At 48.3% G+C, this 16,905-nt stretch overlaps 1 protein-coding gene across 2 annotated transcripts in view; it reads left to right on the top strand.

The window, feature by feature from the left end:
* Positions 1-10,569, top strand: part of PLPP3 (phospholipid phosphatase 3) — a 46,101-nt gene extending 35,532 nt beyond the window's left edge. The window contains exons 5-6 of one of the 2 annotated variants that reach the window (XM_050900781.1): positions 3,487-3,663; positions 8,750-10,569. In XM_050900781.1, the coding sequence (XP_050756738.1) occupies positions 3,487-3,663; positions 8,750-8,875 (303 nt within the window). In that variant the 3' untranslated portion in view covers positions 8,876-10,569. The remainder of the gene's footprint in view (positions 1-3,486; positions 3,664-8,749) is intronic. The other variant, XM_050900782.1, reaches the window with a different exon arrangement.
* Positions 10,570-16,905: the final 6,336 nt, after the last annotated feature.

Raw genomic sequence — 16,905 nt, 5'->3', positions numbered from 1 at the left:
AGGAGACAGTGGATGGGAGCTCCAAATAACTCCTGCTCTGTGTGATCCCATTTCATTCCATCCACCCTTGCTCCTGCTGATGCTCCTCCTGACTTTTGCTGCCCTGTGATGGTCTGTGGTGGAAATAACCCCGGTTGTGGTCTTGCTCCTCCATCCCCTCCCACGAAGGGCTCCATCCAGCCCCACGTTCCCATCCAAATCTGGCAGTCCTTAGCAGGCAGCACTTCAGATTTGCTCCCAGGTTTCAAAAAACCCCTTCAAAAGCAGGTTTTCAGATAAATTGCCAGGAACTTCCCATTTCTTAGTAATAGCACTAATTCCTGTTTTAGGGAAATTCTGATCCTTTCAGCCCCCAAGCCCCCCTTTTGCTTTTTGACCTTCTCTTATTAACCAGGTTTTTCTTTCAAACTGAGGGCAGAAGCAAAGTTTGGAGCAACCCAAGGCTCTCCTCTAAAGTACTCAGGGGATCCTCAGCACCCTGGTGTTTAAGCACAGTTTCCAATGTACTGCATGCTTATAATATGCCTGTGGAATATGAAAAGTGCTGTTATCCTCTTTTTTTTTTTTCCTTATGAATGGGGAACTAAACAGCAATTTTTCCAAGACTTTTACTGCTGCAATAAAAGGAGCTCAGTTGAGATCCTCACACTGATAGTGCGATGTCTGACACGCATCTGTTCAGGTGGGTTTTACTCCTCCAAGATATGTAGGTGTGGGTGTGAGCTGGGTGCTGGGGACTTGGGTGGCACCCAGCATACCCCATACGGGGCCACGCTGCCTTTGCACACCTTTTCCAGGGCTAAAGTGTGTACATTAGGCACACAGTTCAGAGCTGTGCTTTGGAAGGAGTGGGTCAGTATACAAACAAGTTTATTTTTTAATTGCTTCAGCCCCAGAAGTGTCTGCTTTATTGTATGTTCAAACTCGGTGTTAGCTTTTTCTTGCTAATTTTTAACTGATACTTTGCATCCTCACCTGTAGATGACCTATTTAGTCCGAGCTTGTGGAACGGAGTGGTTTCAGGGGATGTCAAGACTGTGCAAAAGGGACAAATTTCAGATTATCCAGCAGCAAATTTCTTTCTTAAGGGGTTTGACATGACAGAGCGTCAAGACTAAAGAAAGACGCTAGGTTTCAAGTCCTCCTCGTAGAACTAAGAGTAATAGTTTATAAGATATAATACTCGGAGCTAATTTTGGTCTGCAACAACATACCGGAACCTGAGTTTTGCACCCCTGGGCTGGGCTGAGACTTTTGAATGTGAAAATAATCTTGAGCCTAAACCACAGCAATAGAAGCATATTTTTATATCTTTTGTGTGCTTTAAAAATGCTATTTTTTCAAGGGACATTGTCTCTACACTGAGAAGTTGTATTTAAAGATATCAGGGCCCCCAGCTCTCTCTATCACCACCCTGAATACTTCCCAGGAGTACCCTGCCTGCACACTTTATTCTCAGTGGCAGATCACTGGGTGCACAAATACCATGGCAATGAAAATTCAGCCAGCCTAAGAATTGCAAACTAAAAATGCAGTTCCCTGCTAATGAACCGCATAGATATTTGCTTGCAGGATGAAGTACCTGCTGTTAAATCACTGCAAGTGGCTGTGCAGGATGGGGTTGTGCTATTTTGCAGCTCCAGCTTTCCAGCTCAGCGGTGGCTGCATTTTACGCGGAGGGAAAGCACCTCCTCATTGGTGGTGGGTTTTTTGTTATTTTTTTAGCTCTTTCTGGGCAAAACGTGCCTCCTAATTTTGATACGTTGATTGTTGACTCATCTTTCTCCCAAGCATAGAAATTATCATCACAAACTAGAGAACCAGCTCGGTGGTCTATTCGCTGGGCTACATCAGCGTGGGTTTGCTGTGGGGATCTAGAGAGCTATAACTCGTCCCGTAGCGTCGCGTGCACAAGTTTGCATGGTGTGGGGTGTGCGCCGTGGTGACGTGGCTCCATTCCCTGACTCAGGCTGGTTGGCAGATATATTCCCCAGAATCATAATGTGCATTAGCCAGCGCCGAGCTGTTCTGGTACTGCTCTCTTCCATGTTAATTGGCTAACAATTTGGATAATTTGGAGCATCTGCTCCATTCAAATGACATGATGTTTCATTTCCTCTAAAGAGCCCAGTGTGTGTTCTTTCCAAAAAGGGGTAAATATAATGTTTATACAACAGCTAAACATACTAAATTGGCTAAAATGATGCTTCCCCCTTATCAGCTTTCCAATTAATTCTGCTTTTATAGGTAAATGGTGTCATTAAGTTATTTGTGGTTTCAGGGAACCCAGCGAGAGCTTCATTCCCTTTTATATCAAGGCAGTGTAAACTGCTCTGGGTGTGTAAAAGGGATCGTAAATGGGTATTAAACCCCTTTCCAACCCTCTGATGTTGCAGAATCCCACGAAGCACGCTGGGTCTGACTTCCAGTGCTTCATTTAGGAACAGGCAGAACATAACCTGCTGTGGCTGAGCCCATGGCAGTAGGTCTGAGCTGCAGGAGCCCAGCAGCATTTGCCAGGCACTTTTGCACTCTTTGAGCCATCGAATGCCTCTCTGCTCCCCAATCTCAAAGGTTGCTGCGGCGTCCCTCTCTTCCCGCAGCCTTCCTCCCCGCACTGCGCCCGGCCCCGCTCATCTGTGGGCAGCGCGTTGCCGTTTTCCTGTCCTCTCTTCCCGCCCAGCTTCCCAGTTCCCACAGGAACCAGCCGTGCCCGCCGGCTGAAACGGAAACGGGCCTGAGATAGTCACGGCAGGGGGGACAATGTCCATTTGACATCACGTCAGCTTCATCTTTTCGGGTCGAGCTGGGACCTTGCTTTTCCCTCGCTGGGTTGGAGTGACTTCCCATGCCATGCAGTGGGGCAGCTGCTCCCTACGCCCCTGCAAACTCCGGGGCTCAGGCTGGGAAACATGATGGCAACGTTAGAGGATTGTATTTTGCATCCACATCATCAGCGGTTGCGGCTGGGTCTGGAAATCCTCGGGGCTGGCTCTGGAGGTGTGGCATGCTGCATTGATTCCTGTTTTTCCTCTGAGAGATGCCGTGGGTCCTGTGTGCCCCAAATTTGGGGCCTTGCTTCAGTTACGCGCTAAATAGCGGTGGGGAGGAATTTCCTTACTTGGCCCGATGGGATGCTGTGTGGAGGCTGAAGCGGGGCTGCAGTGTGAGCCAGGAGGCAGGGGGTCCCAAGCCCCTGACCCTGGCTCATGGAGGAAGGGCTGTACCCATCCACCTCTGCCTGCATCCCCTCCATGGGTTAAAATCCCTCCAGCTCCACTCCTCTCTTCATGATGGAGGCCACATATTTGCAAAGAGCATCCTTCTTCTTTGACAACTCCCTCCTCCTTGAGCCACAGGGGTGCAGGTGCCCCACGGCCAGCCCCACAGAGCGGTTGCTGCCATGCGTGCACATTTTGGGCACAGCTTCTCCTTTGCTGCCCTCAAAATTAACACAACCTCTCTGTTTTCCTCTCTTCCCCGCAGTTTTATCTGCAGGCCAGATTCACGTGGAAGGGAGCCCGCCTGCTCCGTCCCCTCCTCCAGTTCACCCTCATCATGATGGCGTTTTACACCGGCCTGTCCCGTGTGTCGGACCACAAGCATCACCCCACCGACGTGCTGGCGGGCTTTGCACAGGGAGCCCTGGTGGCTTACTGCGTGGTGAGTACGGCAAACCGCGCAAGGAACAGCGGCAGGGATGCCGGTGGGGGTCCCGGGGGAATAGCGGGCACCTCCCCAGCCCATGCTGCTGCGAGCTCATGTAACCTCCCGTTACAGCCGGGGACGTGGCAGGAGGCAGCATGGTCCGGGGGCTTGCTCCGGTGTCATCCCCGTGCGACAGTGCGTGTAGACCTCATTTGCGGGTGGAGCACGACTCAAGAGCGGAGCACCCTACCAGCCTGATGGTGGGTGCTCTGACGGGCACCCGGCAAAGGAGGGGGCACCTGCCAGCGCTCTCCCCTCCCCATGAGCAAACACCGCTGCTGTGCTGGAGGGGTGATGCAATTCCTCTTGTGTCCCCCCCAGACAAACTGCATATTCAGCAAAAAATGAAACATTTAGGGTTTTTCCCCATCAGCCTTGAGCTCCTGGAGGCTCCTGGGCAAAGGGCCCCTTCACCCAGGCAGCTCGGGGCACTGAAAAGGCATTCAAAGAGAGAGTATTTCCCTCTTGGCCAGCAGCATTCGCTTCTCCAGCTGCTCTCAGTAATGAGCACCGGCTCGTTGGCAAGGCTTTCCGCCAGGACCCAAGCAGGGAGTCTGGGGTGATTGGGATTATGGCTCTTCCCTGCACAATCCAGCCAAAAGCCGTCCCCTGGGAGCGGGAGCTGGTGTCTGCCCAGCGAGGGGAGGCAGGGTGCCTCGTTCGGTGGTGGGTTTTTAATGTAGCGAAAGGGCTCGTGAGAAAATGGCGAACAAAAGCTGTGCCTGCTTGTCTTCGGCTGCCGGGCTTGTTCTCATGCAATTTGCTTTCCAAAGAGTGACCTGATTGCGCAGCCCTGTAACTCGAAGTGACACATGTAGATGTTTAAAGTGGGCAGGGTGGGGGGGCACCGTGTCGGGTGGCTGCCTCGCATAGAAACAAAGGGGCTGGGGGTTATGGTTGTTCCCGTGTCTGTCCGAAATCCTGAAAGCAAGACTTTAACAGCTTACCACTTTCTTGGGGTTTTTTTTGTTTGTTTTTTTTTTAACTGATCTAAAAGTAAAGCAGCCCTGAAGGCAAGGAATTAAGTTCACTAACGTTATATTTTGCAAGGAGAGAAAATAGGTTATTTATGTACTTTCCACTCATTGATAGTATTCTGAAGCCAAGACAAAAATGTCATTGTCGGGAAGTTTTTACGAAGCATTATTAGCTCTCTGAGCAGTAGCTGTTGGGTTTTGCCGTTGCCTGATGCCAATGTCCCATGCGGGGCTGGCAAATTCAGAGGGGGAAACTAGAGAAGTGTGTGCGTGCACAGACACGTGCTGCTGCTGTAACGCCCGCTCGCAGCAACAGCGTTACAGGTCCTCTGTCCTTCATTCCAATATTGTCAGGGTGTTTCTCCAAATCCTGGTAATCTTTTCCTATCCTAGCAGTCAGCTGTAGCACCGCGATGGCAGTGCTGGCAGCCCTGGGGACAAAAGGCCCTGGGCCACACGGGGAGCAATGAAGCAGCTTGTCTCGGTCCAGGTACCTGAATTTGTATCGCGTGGGTTTGTTGAGACACCAAGTGCACATCGCCAGGCGTGGGGTATTTATCTCTCCGTGTGCCTTTCTGCTTGAGAGGTGAGATAACAGCAATATATAGGGGATCCCATCCCTGGATCCCAGCAGCGGTTTCAGAAAGACAATAGCTCTCCGGATGCTCGGGACGGGTGTCCGGATGCTTCCTGGCTGGGACGAGCGGCAGGGCTGGCTGTCCCCTCCCGGCCCTCCGGCAGCTGGAAGCTGTGCTGGGAAGGGGAGGCTGCGGTGGCGCTGAGCTGGTTTTCCTGTGTCGAGGTAAACCGACATAGGAAGCAGCTGCCTGGAGTTTCACAGGCGGGCTCGGGTCTGCCTGCGAGCCCAGGGCAACCTGCGCTGCTCTTCCCAGCCGGCTCACGGAGGGGGCAGTTGTCTCCGCACTCTTTGCAGGCATGGCTTGGTGGCTGGGGACGTCTCAGGCAGCAGCTTAGGATTCGGGGCAGGGTTTAAATCCAACCCTTGTCCCATTTCGTCAGCTTGCAAAGAACCGTCACTATGTTCTTGTTCTCCCGAACCTGGCTTTGCTGGCGTGAGCCATGGCCTAGGAGGGCCTGGCAGACTTTCCTCCCTTTTGGGAGATGGCAGCAAGGGACAAGAGGAAGAGTCACCCCAAGACTCCCTGGAGTTTGCATTGAATGTATAGTTTAGCAGTTTTTTGCTAAAATTACTGGTATATCAGAGCAATTACTGGTATGTCCTGGGGGTACTTGCTCAGCTCTGGGATCCAGCTCTCGTGCGCGGGATGCTCTGAAGCAGAGGGAGGAACCTGGAGACTCATCACTTCCAGCCCATCCTGTGTGCTCCTGGACACCCCTTCCCTCAGCAAAGCCTTCAAGAGTCCACTCTGATGATAGTCAAAGGCCGTTAAAATACCATAGTTATCAGGCTGTAATTTTCGGTAGAAACCAATTGTGAGTTTCATCTCCGAGGGCTGCCAGAGCTTAAATCCAGGTTGTGCTGCAGCAGCCACGTTTGTCCTTCAGTGCCTGAAATAACAAGCAGAAGACGTTAGTGTCAAGCGCTTCCAGCTGATGAAACATTCGGACTCGGAGCCAGGGTGAAGTATGATGAGGATTTCTTAAATGGAAATAGTTTTTATGCGCGTTGCAGGCAGCCTGCTGTGTGTCGTGTAGTTTATGTCTCATCTGATGGAGAGAGAAAAAGGGAGACGTCGGAAGGACGTGCTCCTGGTGTTGCTCTGGTTAGCTTAGATGAGTTGTTTTAACCTCTCTGTATATGATTAAAGATTTCTTCAATATAATGAAAAGGAATAGGAATTGTTAAGTGGCAACATAAGATATTGGCTTACTTTGTATAATACGCGCTTAGTCTTCTGCCGTCAAGTTTTCTTTATGGGCGGAGAGCACCTTCTACAGGAAATGGAGCTAATCCAAGTGAAAAACTTTGCACGTTTATTAGTCCTTTTTTGTGTTAAACAGTTCAAGCATTAGGAGGATTTAACACACTGTTTTAACCCCCAAAGATCACGTTTCACGATTCCTATAAGTGTTTATATAACCTCCAGCCATGTTAAAGTGAAATACAGTTTAAAGAGAAAGGAAACCTCTTACCCAGTCTCTGAATTAAACCCTGAAAACCAGCGAGCAGCACAGTAAAAGCTAAAATACCCAGGATGACACTCCACCATAACTCATTCCTGTCCAAAATAAGGACTAGACTCGGTGTAACCCTCATATGCTTCTTGCACTCGGCAATCTCCTCCCATAAATTGATTTGTCGTGGCTATCTTGGTGCAGAAATTGGACATATTTTTGATTGAATCCAGCTCTCCAAGGTGGGCAAGCGAGCGAGATGGCATCAGAAATGCGCCAAGCCAGCCGAACGGGGGTTTTATAGTTATTAATGACCCAAAAGAAAACCATTGCCAGAGCAGTTCAACATGCTTTTACACTGCGATGCTGCAGCAAGCGGCCAGACTCCAGCTTGCCATCCTCGGCGGGATCAGCTGGATCCTGTTATTTAACCAAAGGTACAAACGCTGCCACTTGGATGCCCTGTAAACAACTTTATCGGCTCTGTTATACAACAAGGCAGCCAGACACCAGCACATACACTGAAAAAAGAGCTGTTTTATGTGTCAGCTCCTTCCCTGCTTTTCCACGAAGCAATAAAAGCTGAGCAACAACAGCTCAGGTTCCTCCATCCCCAGTTATAATTGTAGGAGTAAATTGCCACTTACAGCAGGTTCACTGCCTGTTCAGCTCAGCACCTTATCTGGCCACGCTGATAGGGACTCGCAGAAGTTGTTTCCAAGGACGACTAGACCTGCTGCGCAGGGCTCTGGGTAGCTAGAAAATGTGGAAATGCAGATGGAGAAAACCTTTTCTCCCTCCTTGTGTTACCCAGCCTGGACGAACTAATCTAATATTATTCCTTTGAGCACTTTGGACTTATTTTTTTCCCCTGATTTACGCTATTGCTTAAATGTTGCGTACAAGTACTGTGGGAGAAAACTCAAATGTGCTGCTAATTCCTACAACCGCGTGCTGCTCCTCTCGGGGCTTCGGCTCAGCAAACCCTCAGCTCGGTCCGAATTATCGGTGCTTAAGGATGTCTGAGATGAGCCGGCAAATGTGGGCCGGCAGAGGCGGTCGGCAGCAGGACCGAAGTTTGGGGCTTTGGTGCCAGCTAACGAAACGATGCGTCCTCGCCACTTTTTTCTCCATCCAGAGGATCCGTGCTGTCTGACTCTTTTCCCTTCTGGCGCGGGGCTGAGGTTTGGCAAGGGAGAAAGTGCCCTGGTCCTGGAGGACTGATAAGCTTTGTGCAGTGGCTGCCAAGGGAGGATGTGGAAGTTTCCTCCCAGCACTTTGTTTCTTATTGTGTTACTACCTCCCGAAATTGCCAAGCGCTGGCTTTTTCACATCCGGGAGAGGGGTTACATCACGGGATATTTAGGAAGAAGTAGTCAGGAATAGCTCCTCCTCTCCTTAGGCTTTGGCGTCAGGACCAGACCCCGGCTCTGTACCGGTCAGCGCCTTGGTAGGGCATGAGGAGAGCATCACTCACCGTTGACTCACTGCCGATAACTTTTAACACAGCTTTGATTTGAAAGCTTTTAATTGCCTACCTGATGTCTGGCTGAATGAATTGTTTCACACCGACTCCATCCCTAAAACCACTCACCATGAGTCAGGCCAGCCCTTTGGAGACCTTTGTTATTTTATTGGAGTGTGGGCCATGTATCTGTTTCCTGGCTTTTCAACCCGTTCAGCAGAGGTTTGGGTATTGCACTCAGTGATTACACAGTGAGAAATGAAATTGTTCTGTAACGTTTTTACGCTGTGTTTTGTGAGGTCTGAGCCTTTTTCCGTATTGTACAGAAAGGTGGTAGCAGATGCTTGGGATTTCACAGCTATCAGTGTTACAGGCAGGCATTCAATAGCACAGAGAGTGCTATTTTTGCAGCTTAAAGATATGTATATAATCTGTAAACCAAATTTTTGAACAAAGCATCACCCAGTGTGGCTAAGTTTGCCTTTTCCACTTACTCCTACAGGTGTTTTATGTCTCAGATCTCTTCAAGCCCAAGACAAAGACTTGCCTGCCTCCACCACCCATCAGGAAGGAGATCCTTTCACCTGTGGACATCATTGAGCGGAATAACCATCACAACATGGTGTAGACCTTCAAGAAATTGGATGGGTGTTGTATTTTATTTTAAATTTTTTTTTTTTTTGCAAAAAAAAAGACTGCTGACAGCAACTACCTGCTGCTCTCAAATCTCATCAGACAGTAGAATGTAGGGAGAGACTTTCTTGCCCGACCAGTAAAGTCTTACTCTGTGGTCTTTTCAACTTGCGACATTTGGATGAAAGGGGTGGTGGTCAACTAAGTCAAAAGCGACAATGAGAAAGAAAAAACACAAAATACAAAAGCCGAACAAACAAAGAGAGGTGCCGGAGTTCTGGATGTGCAATTGGTTTGAGTGTTCATGTTGTAGTGAACGCCAAATTGTTCATACCCTAATGAACACTAAGGGATTTTTGGAAAGCTGGCCATCTTATTTTTTTTACTATGAAGATTTTCAATGCCTGCGAGAAAAAAAAAAACAACTCACAACTAAATTGTATAGCACTATATACGAGAAACAGCACTGAGTCAAGATCTGGGATTGGTTTGTAAGAGTTGCTTTTTTTCTCTTTTTGATACTAGTTTATTTTTGCCTCCTCTATTCCATACTGTGACTTAGTTTAGAAGAAGCTTGCCCGGTCAAAGATCTCTGAAGGGTCTCTGTTCACACTACACGCCTTTAACAAGCAGTCCTGAGACGCGCAGTGAGGCTGAATAACTCCATCCTCTGCGCAGAGAAGCCACATTTCTTCCTCTCCGCTTGCTCCCTGGCGAGGGTTCCTCCTGCCTAAGCCCCCAGGCGTGCGTAGCACCCACAAATGGCCCTTCATGAAAAGAGCATCCTCCGCTTCCCGGCCATCCCCTGCTCCTCCCCCCCCCCAAAAAATCACAGCAGATTTTCTGTGTGCCCACGGGAGCTAGCAGTTTGCAAGTGGGTAGCGACGGCTCTGCTGAAGATGCGTTCGCACTACGACCTCGGGGCTGAGTCCTGGGGAAACTTTTATTCTGCAGTTTCGGGACGGGCTGCTGGGCGGCACGTCCCAGCCTGGGTGTCAGTCGGTTTGTACATCCCCCCCCACCCCCCCCCCCCTCCTCCTTCTCCCTTGGGCACCCCAGTGTGCGCCACGGCAGGTACCAGGTCCTGTGCTCTGCTCGGTGACACCGGTGGTAAATCAGTCGTGCCTATATCGAGTGTGAGTATTTTTTTTATTTTTTTTTTGCCCAGAAACCACAGGTTCTTGGTTTGCAGCCCTTTCACAGAGCATGTTTGCAAAGGGATCCCGCAAAGCATGCAGAACGGCCATTTGCACATCCTTCTTACAGAATCCGTCCTATCATTTCAACTATAGCAAGCTATGATTTTTTTTATATATAAATATTATATAAATAATGTATAAAACCTTAAAAATTAACTATGTAAAATATTATTTCTGAAACAATTTTAGATATATCCACTATGACTATAAACTGTGTCCTGACCTGTGTTATTTACATTTTGCTGCTTAAAAAAGCATTGAATTAATTTTTTTATAGTCGACTAAAATATTGTAGTTCTGTGGTAGTAATATTTTAATGAAAATAACTACAATTAGAGACATTTGTATAAAAAAAAATCATATTAAATTGTCTGTATTTTTGTAATGTTCCATTTTGTAAAGAGAAGAATATTCAAAGACTTTTGTAGAATACAAAATTGAAGTTTGTATCTGCGAAATTATTGCTGTATAAATGTGCTTTTTAAATAAAAGCTCATAACACAACTAAACATGCCGGTGCGAGTTGCTTTCTGCCTTTGGGTTGACCTTCCCCTGCCAGAGAAATGGGGCCCTTGCCCAGCGGGACGATGGGGGGTGACCCTTTGGGATTTGATGATATACAAGGGCATCTGGATAAAAAGGGAACCGATGCCACTTTTGATGGGCGTGCGAGAAGGTCCCAGCAGCTCCTGGCTGGGGAGGGTGTGATGGGGACACTCGTGGGTTTGTGTTGAACTGCTCTTGGCTATGCCGTCTTTGAGCAAATCCCTTTTTATTGAGGGCATCCCTTTTCCTTTAGCAATATTATAAGTTTTAAAGAAATATTATCGAAATAAAATAGTCTGAAGAGCCACAGCCCGGCTGCCGGGTAGAGCCCCCTACTACGCTCTGCACCAACACCTTTTCCATGAAAAACAGACGCTCTGCAGCTGAAAAAAACCTTGCAGCTCGCTGGGTTGCAAAGCTGTGGGTGGAAGGGGAAAAGAAGAAAAACAAAGGCCCACAACAACATGTGCTCAAATATGCACATGTGCACAGCATACAGTTACAAGGCAGCCTTGATTTTTTTTATTTTTATTATTTTTTTTTCTCCTCCTACAGAAGAAAATGAACTTCTCGGCGGTGACACACGGTCAGAGCTGCGTTTCAGCCACTCCTTGGGTGAACCGCATCGGCAAGATAACGCGGCACAGAAATAATTTGCAAGAATGCATGACAGGAAGCGAATACCACATCAAACTGCAAATAAATAGCAGGTGGAAATTAAGCAAGCAGAACTCAGCTAGCACTTGCTATTATTATCCTAATTAGTAGTAATATTTTATTACGCGTGGAAAAACTTTGTAAACCTGCACCTGTCCTAAATGCAAAGGGAGTTTTCATGGTGCTGCGTGTGATTTGAAAGCGTTTGGGGGTTAAGTGTGTTGCAGAGGCGAGACTTCAGCTTCAGGGCAATGGCTGTGAGGACAGACTCTTAATCCCTAGTTTATCTCCAAAATATGCTGCCTGGGTCTAAGTAACCCGGGTAGGAGGAGGAAACCCTGCCACGTCTGCCTGCGCCTACCTGTGCCTGGCAGGAGCTTGGCCCCGTGGACCCCTTCACGTGCGGGGCTGGCTCGGATGCAGCAAGCGCTGGGCTGGGAAAAGTGTTTGCTTTGCACCTTAACCCCCAGCTACTTGGAAGAAAACAGGAATACAGATGTCTGGGTGAAAGAGGAGGACTTGGAGAAGTGTCAGAGGGGAAACAGCACAGGAGGCGATAAGAGCCGGGGCAGAGCCGGTGGCTGCAGGGCTGGCGAGCCGTGGGACCTCACTCAGGATGTGTGGGTCAGGTTGGGGAGAGGGAGAAAAGGCCATGGATACATTTGTGGAAGGCAACAGGCTCGAACGTTATAGCGGTCCTATTTCTGGCTGAGCGATGGTCGTTTCCTTCTCCGCTTCCCGTCCACCTCCCCGGTGCTGTCTGATCCCATCCGCGCCCTCGGGCTGGGAGGGTAAGGGCAGCTTTGCCCGGCAGCCTGTGCCCGGGGCGGGGGGTGCAGCTTTGCTGGGGTTCACCCCTGCTGACTGCTTGGGAAACAAGTAAAGGGGAGTGATAATTGCTGGAGGCGTGGATGGGAGAAGACGATATGTGGTGGCATGGTCCACAGAGACCTTTCTGGGTTAGCTGAGCGTAGAGTAAATGTTTAGGTGCTACAGGAGATATGGGCACTGATATTAAATGAGCATTTCAATGAAACCCCGTCGAGAAGTGAAAGCCAAAGGAGTGGAGGTGTAGGTACCGCAAGCCGTGAGCACAGCGACGGGGCGTATCTATTGCCATCGCTTCCTGCGGGGCAGGAAGGAAGTGAAAGAGAAATGGGTGAAATGGAAAAAAAACAAACCCAAACCCGTACGAGCACTAGGATCCCAAGGCGACTGCTTCTGCGGGTGGTGCCCGAGCAGCGTCTGCATGTGCAGCTGGAGCTTGCACCTTCCACCGCTGTGATGTTTGGTCCTTCCCGCAAACGCACATCAGCAGGGATGCTGAACAGCCAGGAGACTTTGGGGCTGGCGGTTTGCATGCTGTTCTGCACGCTGCAGCTCTCTGCAGCTATCCCGGCAAGGAAGACAGACGAACAGACTCAGATGCGTTCATGCAAACAAGGTGTGTTGCTGGAGCCCGAGGCTGGATGCTGCTTGTGGCCTTTAGTGCTGCAAAATCTGGGCTCTGCTCATGCCGATGCTAATCGGAGGCTGCGGAGCACCCAGCGCAGCCGTCTGCCTTTGATGCTCAGGCCTGGCTGGCAGATCCTTTCTGCACAAGGGGCCGTTCTGGTCAAACCTGTCTTTTTTTGCACAGAGACCGGTTCAGCGTGTTTTCACAGGCAGGGATTCGTGCGTGCACCTGACTGCCATGGAAGCAGGTCTTTTGTTCCAGGGTAAGAAAGGTTTACGCAAGCCCCAGGTTTGGCTGTGTTTCCGTGTACCTAAACAGCTTCACTCAGCAAGAATGCTTGGCAGCCTTCAGAGGCTGAAGCTGTTGTACTTCTGCTCAATGATTTTCGGATATGAAGTTCTCAATCAAGGGAGGGGGAGGGAGGAGATTCGTCCTGCAAGCAGAGACCTGTTTTTCTCATACTCCAAGCCTGCCTTGTTTTGGGTGTCCGAAGTTTTCATTCAGCCGTTTGTAAAGATAAAACTAACATTCAGCCGTGGAGCCAGAGGACATCTTGGGCTGAGGTCCTGCAGCACCGGAGGGCTGATGTCAAGCCCACGTCCACGGTTGGGGTGCAGCGTGGCCGTCCCTGGAGCCAGCACCCTGCGTTGGCTGCATTTCTCCCCTCCATCTCCCCTTTCTCTTGACACACCCTCTGCCTTCATCCACCGTTCTCCTCCCAAAAGGCAAGTGATTCCTACCTTGTGTTTATCTTTACCTCTGGAGACCAGATCAGAGGCTCAGATTTTATGAATGAAGTGAATCACTTGCCTCCTGGCTTCTGTAAACATGGTCCATATACCTGCCCACAGACATGAGCTACTGTCCATCTCCTCCAGACTTTCCTACCCTTGTTCCCTGGGTGCCAGGTGATGGTCCTGGTACAACCCCGATGGCCAACTGCTTGTCTTACCAAGCTACATCAAGGTTGAACAGAAGCTGTTGCCTTCACCAAAGGAAGCAGGAGGTAGAAAACAACCTCCTGTTGACTCAGCGGGGGGAAAAAAACCACATAAACAAACCCCAAAACCCAACCACTTTCAATTATCACCTTTGCACGCCACCCCCACTGGCACCAGCCGGCGCGGGAGTGCCTGCGTTAGCTTGTCTTGAGTTATAATTTCCTCGGGGCACAGACTACACCTATGTATGTGTTTGGGTAGTAGTGATCAGACTGGTTGCGATGAATCCCCGCCCTGTCCTATCTGTAGCTAGAAGGGAGCGAAGTCACCGGGAAAATCTCCCGGTTTCCTTAGAAAGTCTCGTTCTGCGAGTTCCTGCCCTACTCAAGAGCCGCCGACTGCCACCGCGGCGGTAGCTCGCAGGCAACGCTGCTTTTAATATATAGTGGTGCAGCCTTGCGTAGCATTTAATTTTTGTCTTTAACCCAGAAAATAACCGTCTTGGCTTTTTTTTTTTCTCTCTCATCAGGTGACTCTCAGCACTGTGTTTCGGGACGCATGAAGTGCGAGGCTGCCAGCTAATTCACTGCTGGTGGCAAAGGCATCAGCATCTGCGGTGTTTAAAGGCATGAACTCTACAGGGTTTGATCTCACTTTATGCTAAGGGTTCATAACCAGCAGGAACAATGGGCTATTATTTAAGAAAAACACCTTTTAGTGTTTCCACGTGTCAGCAGAAAGTTGAGAAAAAGAACCACCAAAACACCAAAAGATGTGTACACACACATCTACCGATGGGAGAAATGGGAATTGAGGGGAATTCAGCCTGCTCCTGAAGTCTTTGAAGTGATTGAAATTATACCAAAACTTGAAATAAAGCGACTTGTCTTTCCCACCTGAAAAATGAATAAAATGAAACAAAGCCATCACTTAGTTTGTACAGGAACTGGTGTGAAAAGCTTGGCTTTCCAGCCGCGCTTTGACATCTCCATTTCCAGGTGTGTGGTGTGAGTGCATGCTAGCTGAGGTCAGCCTGAGATATAAATTAAATAAAGGAGCGTTTAATTTGTGCTAGGCTGATCTTTCCCCTGGAGAAACATCATGAATGGAACAGGAAGAACTGTGCTGTTTTAATAAGGAACTCAGAAATAAAATAAAATCTAAAAAATAAAATAAAGAAATAAAATAAAATCTAAAAAAGAAACGAAACTCTCTTTTTATCCGAAGGGGGAAGGGAGCCAGATCTCCCGTGAGCACCATCATTTCAAAGGGACCTGCCTTCTGCACAAGTGCATAATTTGCTTATTTTCAAAGAAATTTTAGTGATGTTGAAGGCAAATGAATAACGTTGCTCCAGCCTCCCAGGGCTTGTCTGAACAGGAAAAGTTGTTAATGTTTAATATGAGGTAAAATTTTAATCCGTTTCATTAAACTGTGTAGATATTCTTAGTTCAGTTTTAAGCAGGATTAGTCCTGTTTACCTCAAGTCAAGTAAGCACAAGTATAACTTCAATTGATATAAGCCTTGCTTAAATTAAAGGAAGAATAGCTACCAAGGCTTAAGGGGGGAAAAAGCCCATTGAAGCTTTTCTTTAAAACAAAAAATGGGGTTTGCTTTGATTTTTTTTCTTTACAAAGTATTTCTTTCCATGGGAAAACAATAAAAACTAGAAAAAGTCTATGAAAGTTTTGCTTGTAAATGATGAGACGGTTGCAGCTGAAAAAACACTACTTAATTGAAGAGAGGTAATTCTTTTCAGCAGAGCCAGCCTAAACGTCCCCTTGAATGGACGCGGTGCGAGCCTGGGCCGGTTAGACGTGGCACTTCCAACTCATCCATTTCTAACAGTCACCAACACCGACTGTAAACAAATTAATCAATGCCGAGGCCAGCAGGATGCTCCATCCCTCGCTCAGAAATCATCCAGCAGCTCTTACGTTTAGCCTTGTAGCCTATGGCTAAGGTACCGCAAATCCTTTAGAAAGACATCCAGGCTTGACGTAAAGGTGCCAAATTGTATCGGATTTACCACATCCCTTGGCCAGCTGTCCCACCGGCTCATTGGCCTCACTGTTAAAAATATGTTGTTAATACTTCCCTTGTTTTTCATTACTAACAGCTTCTGTGTTCCCATGCCCCATATCCCTTTGCTTTTACTTATCAAAAAAAGCTTTCTCTTATTAAATCCTGCCATTTTCCCATAGCTGAATCCCCTGGTTGGCTTTTCATGAGGTTTCCTCATAAATAATGCTTCTAAGTTTAAAGCTTGCTCAGTTTTTGCTCAGGTTTTTGCTTCCCATACAAGAACATAGGGCTGCAAGTTAACACAAAATCAGCGGGGAAGGGACTAGCTGGGGACCAATTTTTCTTTGTATGAGCAATTAGATAGGAGCACCTTCTGCTTGTAGGTCAGATTTAATCTATGCTCTCCAAGAGGACAGATTCCTTATCAGGTCTTAACCCCTCCACCTTCCAGGCCCTGGGAGAATAGTGGCTTGATAGCATTTGCCCTCCTTCATGCCTTCTTCAGTCAGGCATCTTATCTGCTAGACCTCAGGGTACTTCTGAAAAACAGATAACCCTCTCTCATGGGGTTGTCCGTAGCTGCAGAAGAGGCCTCTTTTCAAAATGAACGTTAATGACTTCCGTGCCAATGTGTAAGATGCGTTTCTTCAAGCAACATAATGGGTGGGCAGCATTTCCAAGCTTGGAGGGGTGGGGGATAAGTCACTTTATACTTGGTATAAATCAGGTATGATGCCGTTAGGCAAGTGACCTGGGCCACCGTAAGCTAGGGTACGTACGGCAAAAGTCTTAGAGGTTTGGAGATGAGTCCTTGGGGTGATGTGAAGCTGGAGGCTTAAGAAGTCTTGGAAAGATGATTTTGTCATGGATTGACATGTACCTTAAAATTCACACAGCACAACTATCTATAATCATTTCAGCTCCTTTCCAAAGGAGCTACCAAGGAACTAGAAGTTACCTGTATGCTAAATTCTTGCACTGCAGCCGACATACCAGTAGAGCCAGAGCAAAGCCGAATGCAGATTTGACCTTGCTGAAAGCAAACAGCAGCACACTGGGTTGATAACGGTAACTGCGCAGACACCAGTGAACGTGAGCTGAACAAAAGGCCGCAGAAGACTTTCCACCCACTGTATGCTAATAGGCCGGAGGGGTAAGGGGAAGGATGCTAGGCAGAGGGTTACATCTTCAGTCTTATTT

This window comes from Gymnogyps californianus, chromosome 8, assembly GCF_018139145.2.
Source record: "Gymnogyps californianus isolate 813 chromosome 8, ASM1813914v2, whole genome shotgun sequence".
Taxonomy (NCBI): domain Eukaryota; kingdom Metazoa; phylum Chordata; class Aves; order Accipitriformes; family Cathartidae; genus Gymnogyps; species Gymnogyps californianus.
The sequence above is the reverse complement of the archived record's forward strand: the minus strand, read 5'-3'. Positions and strand labels throughout refer to the sequence as shown.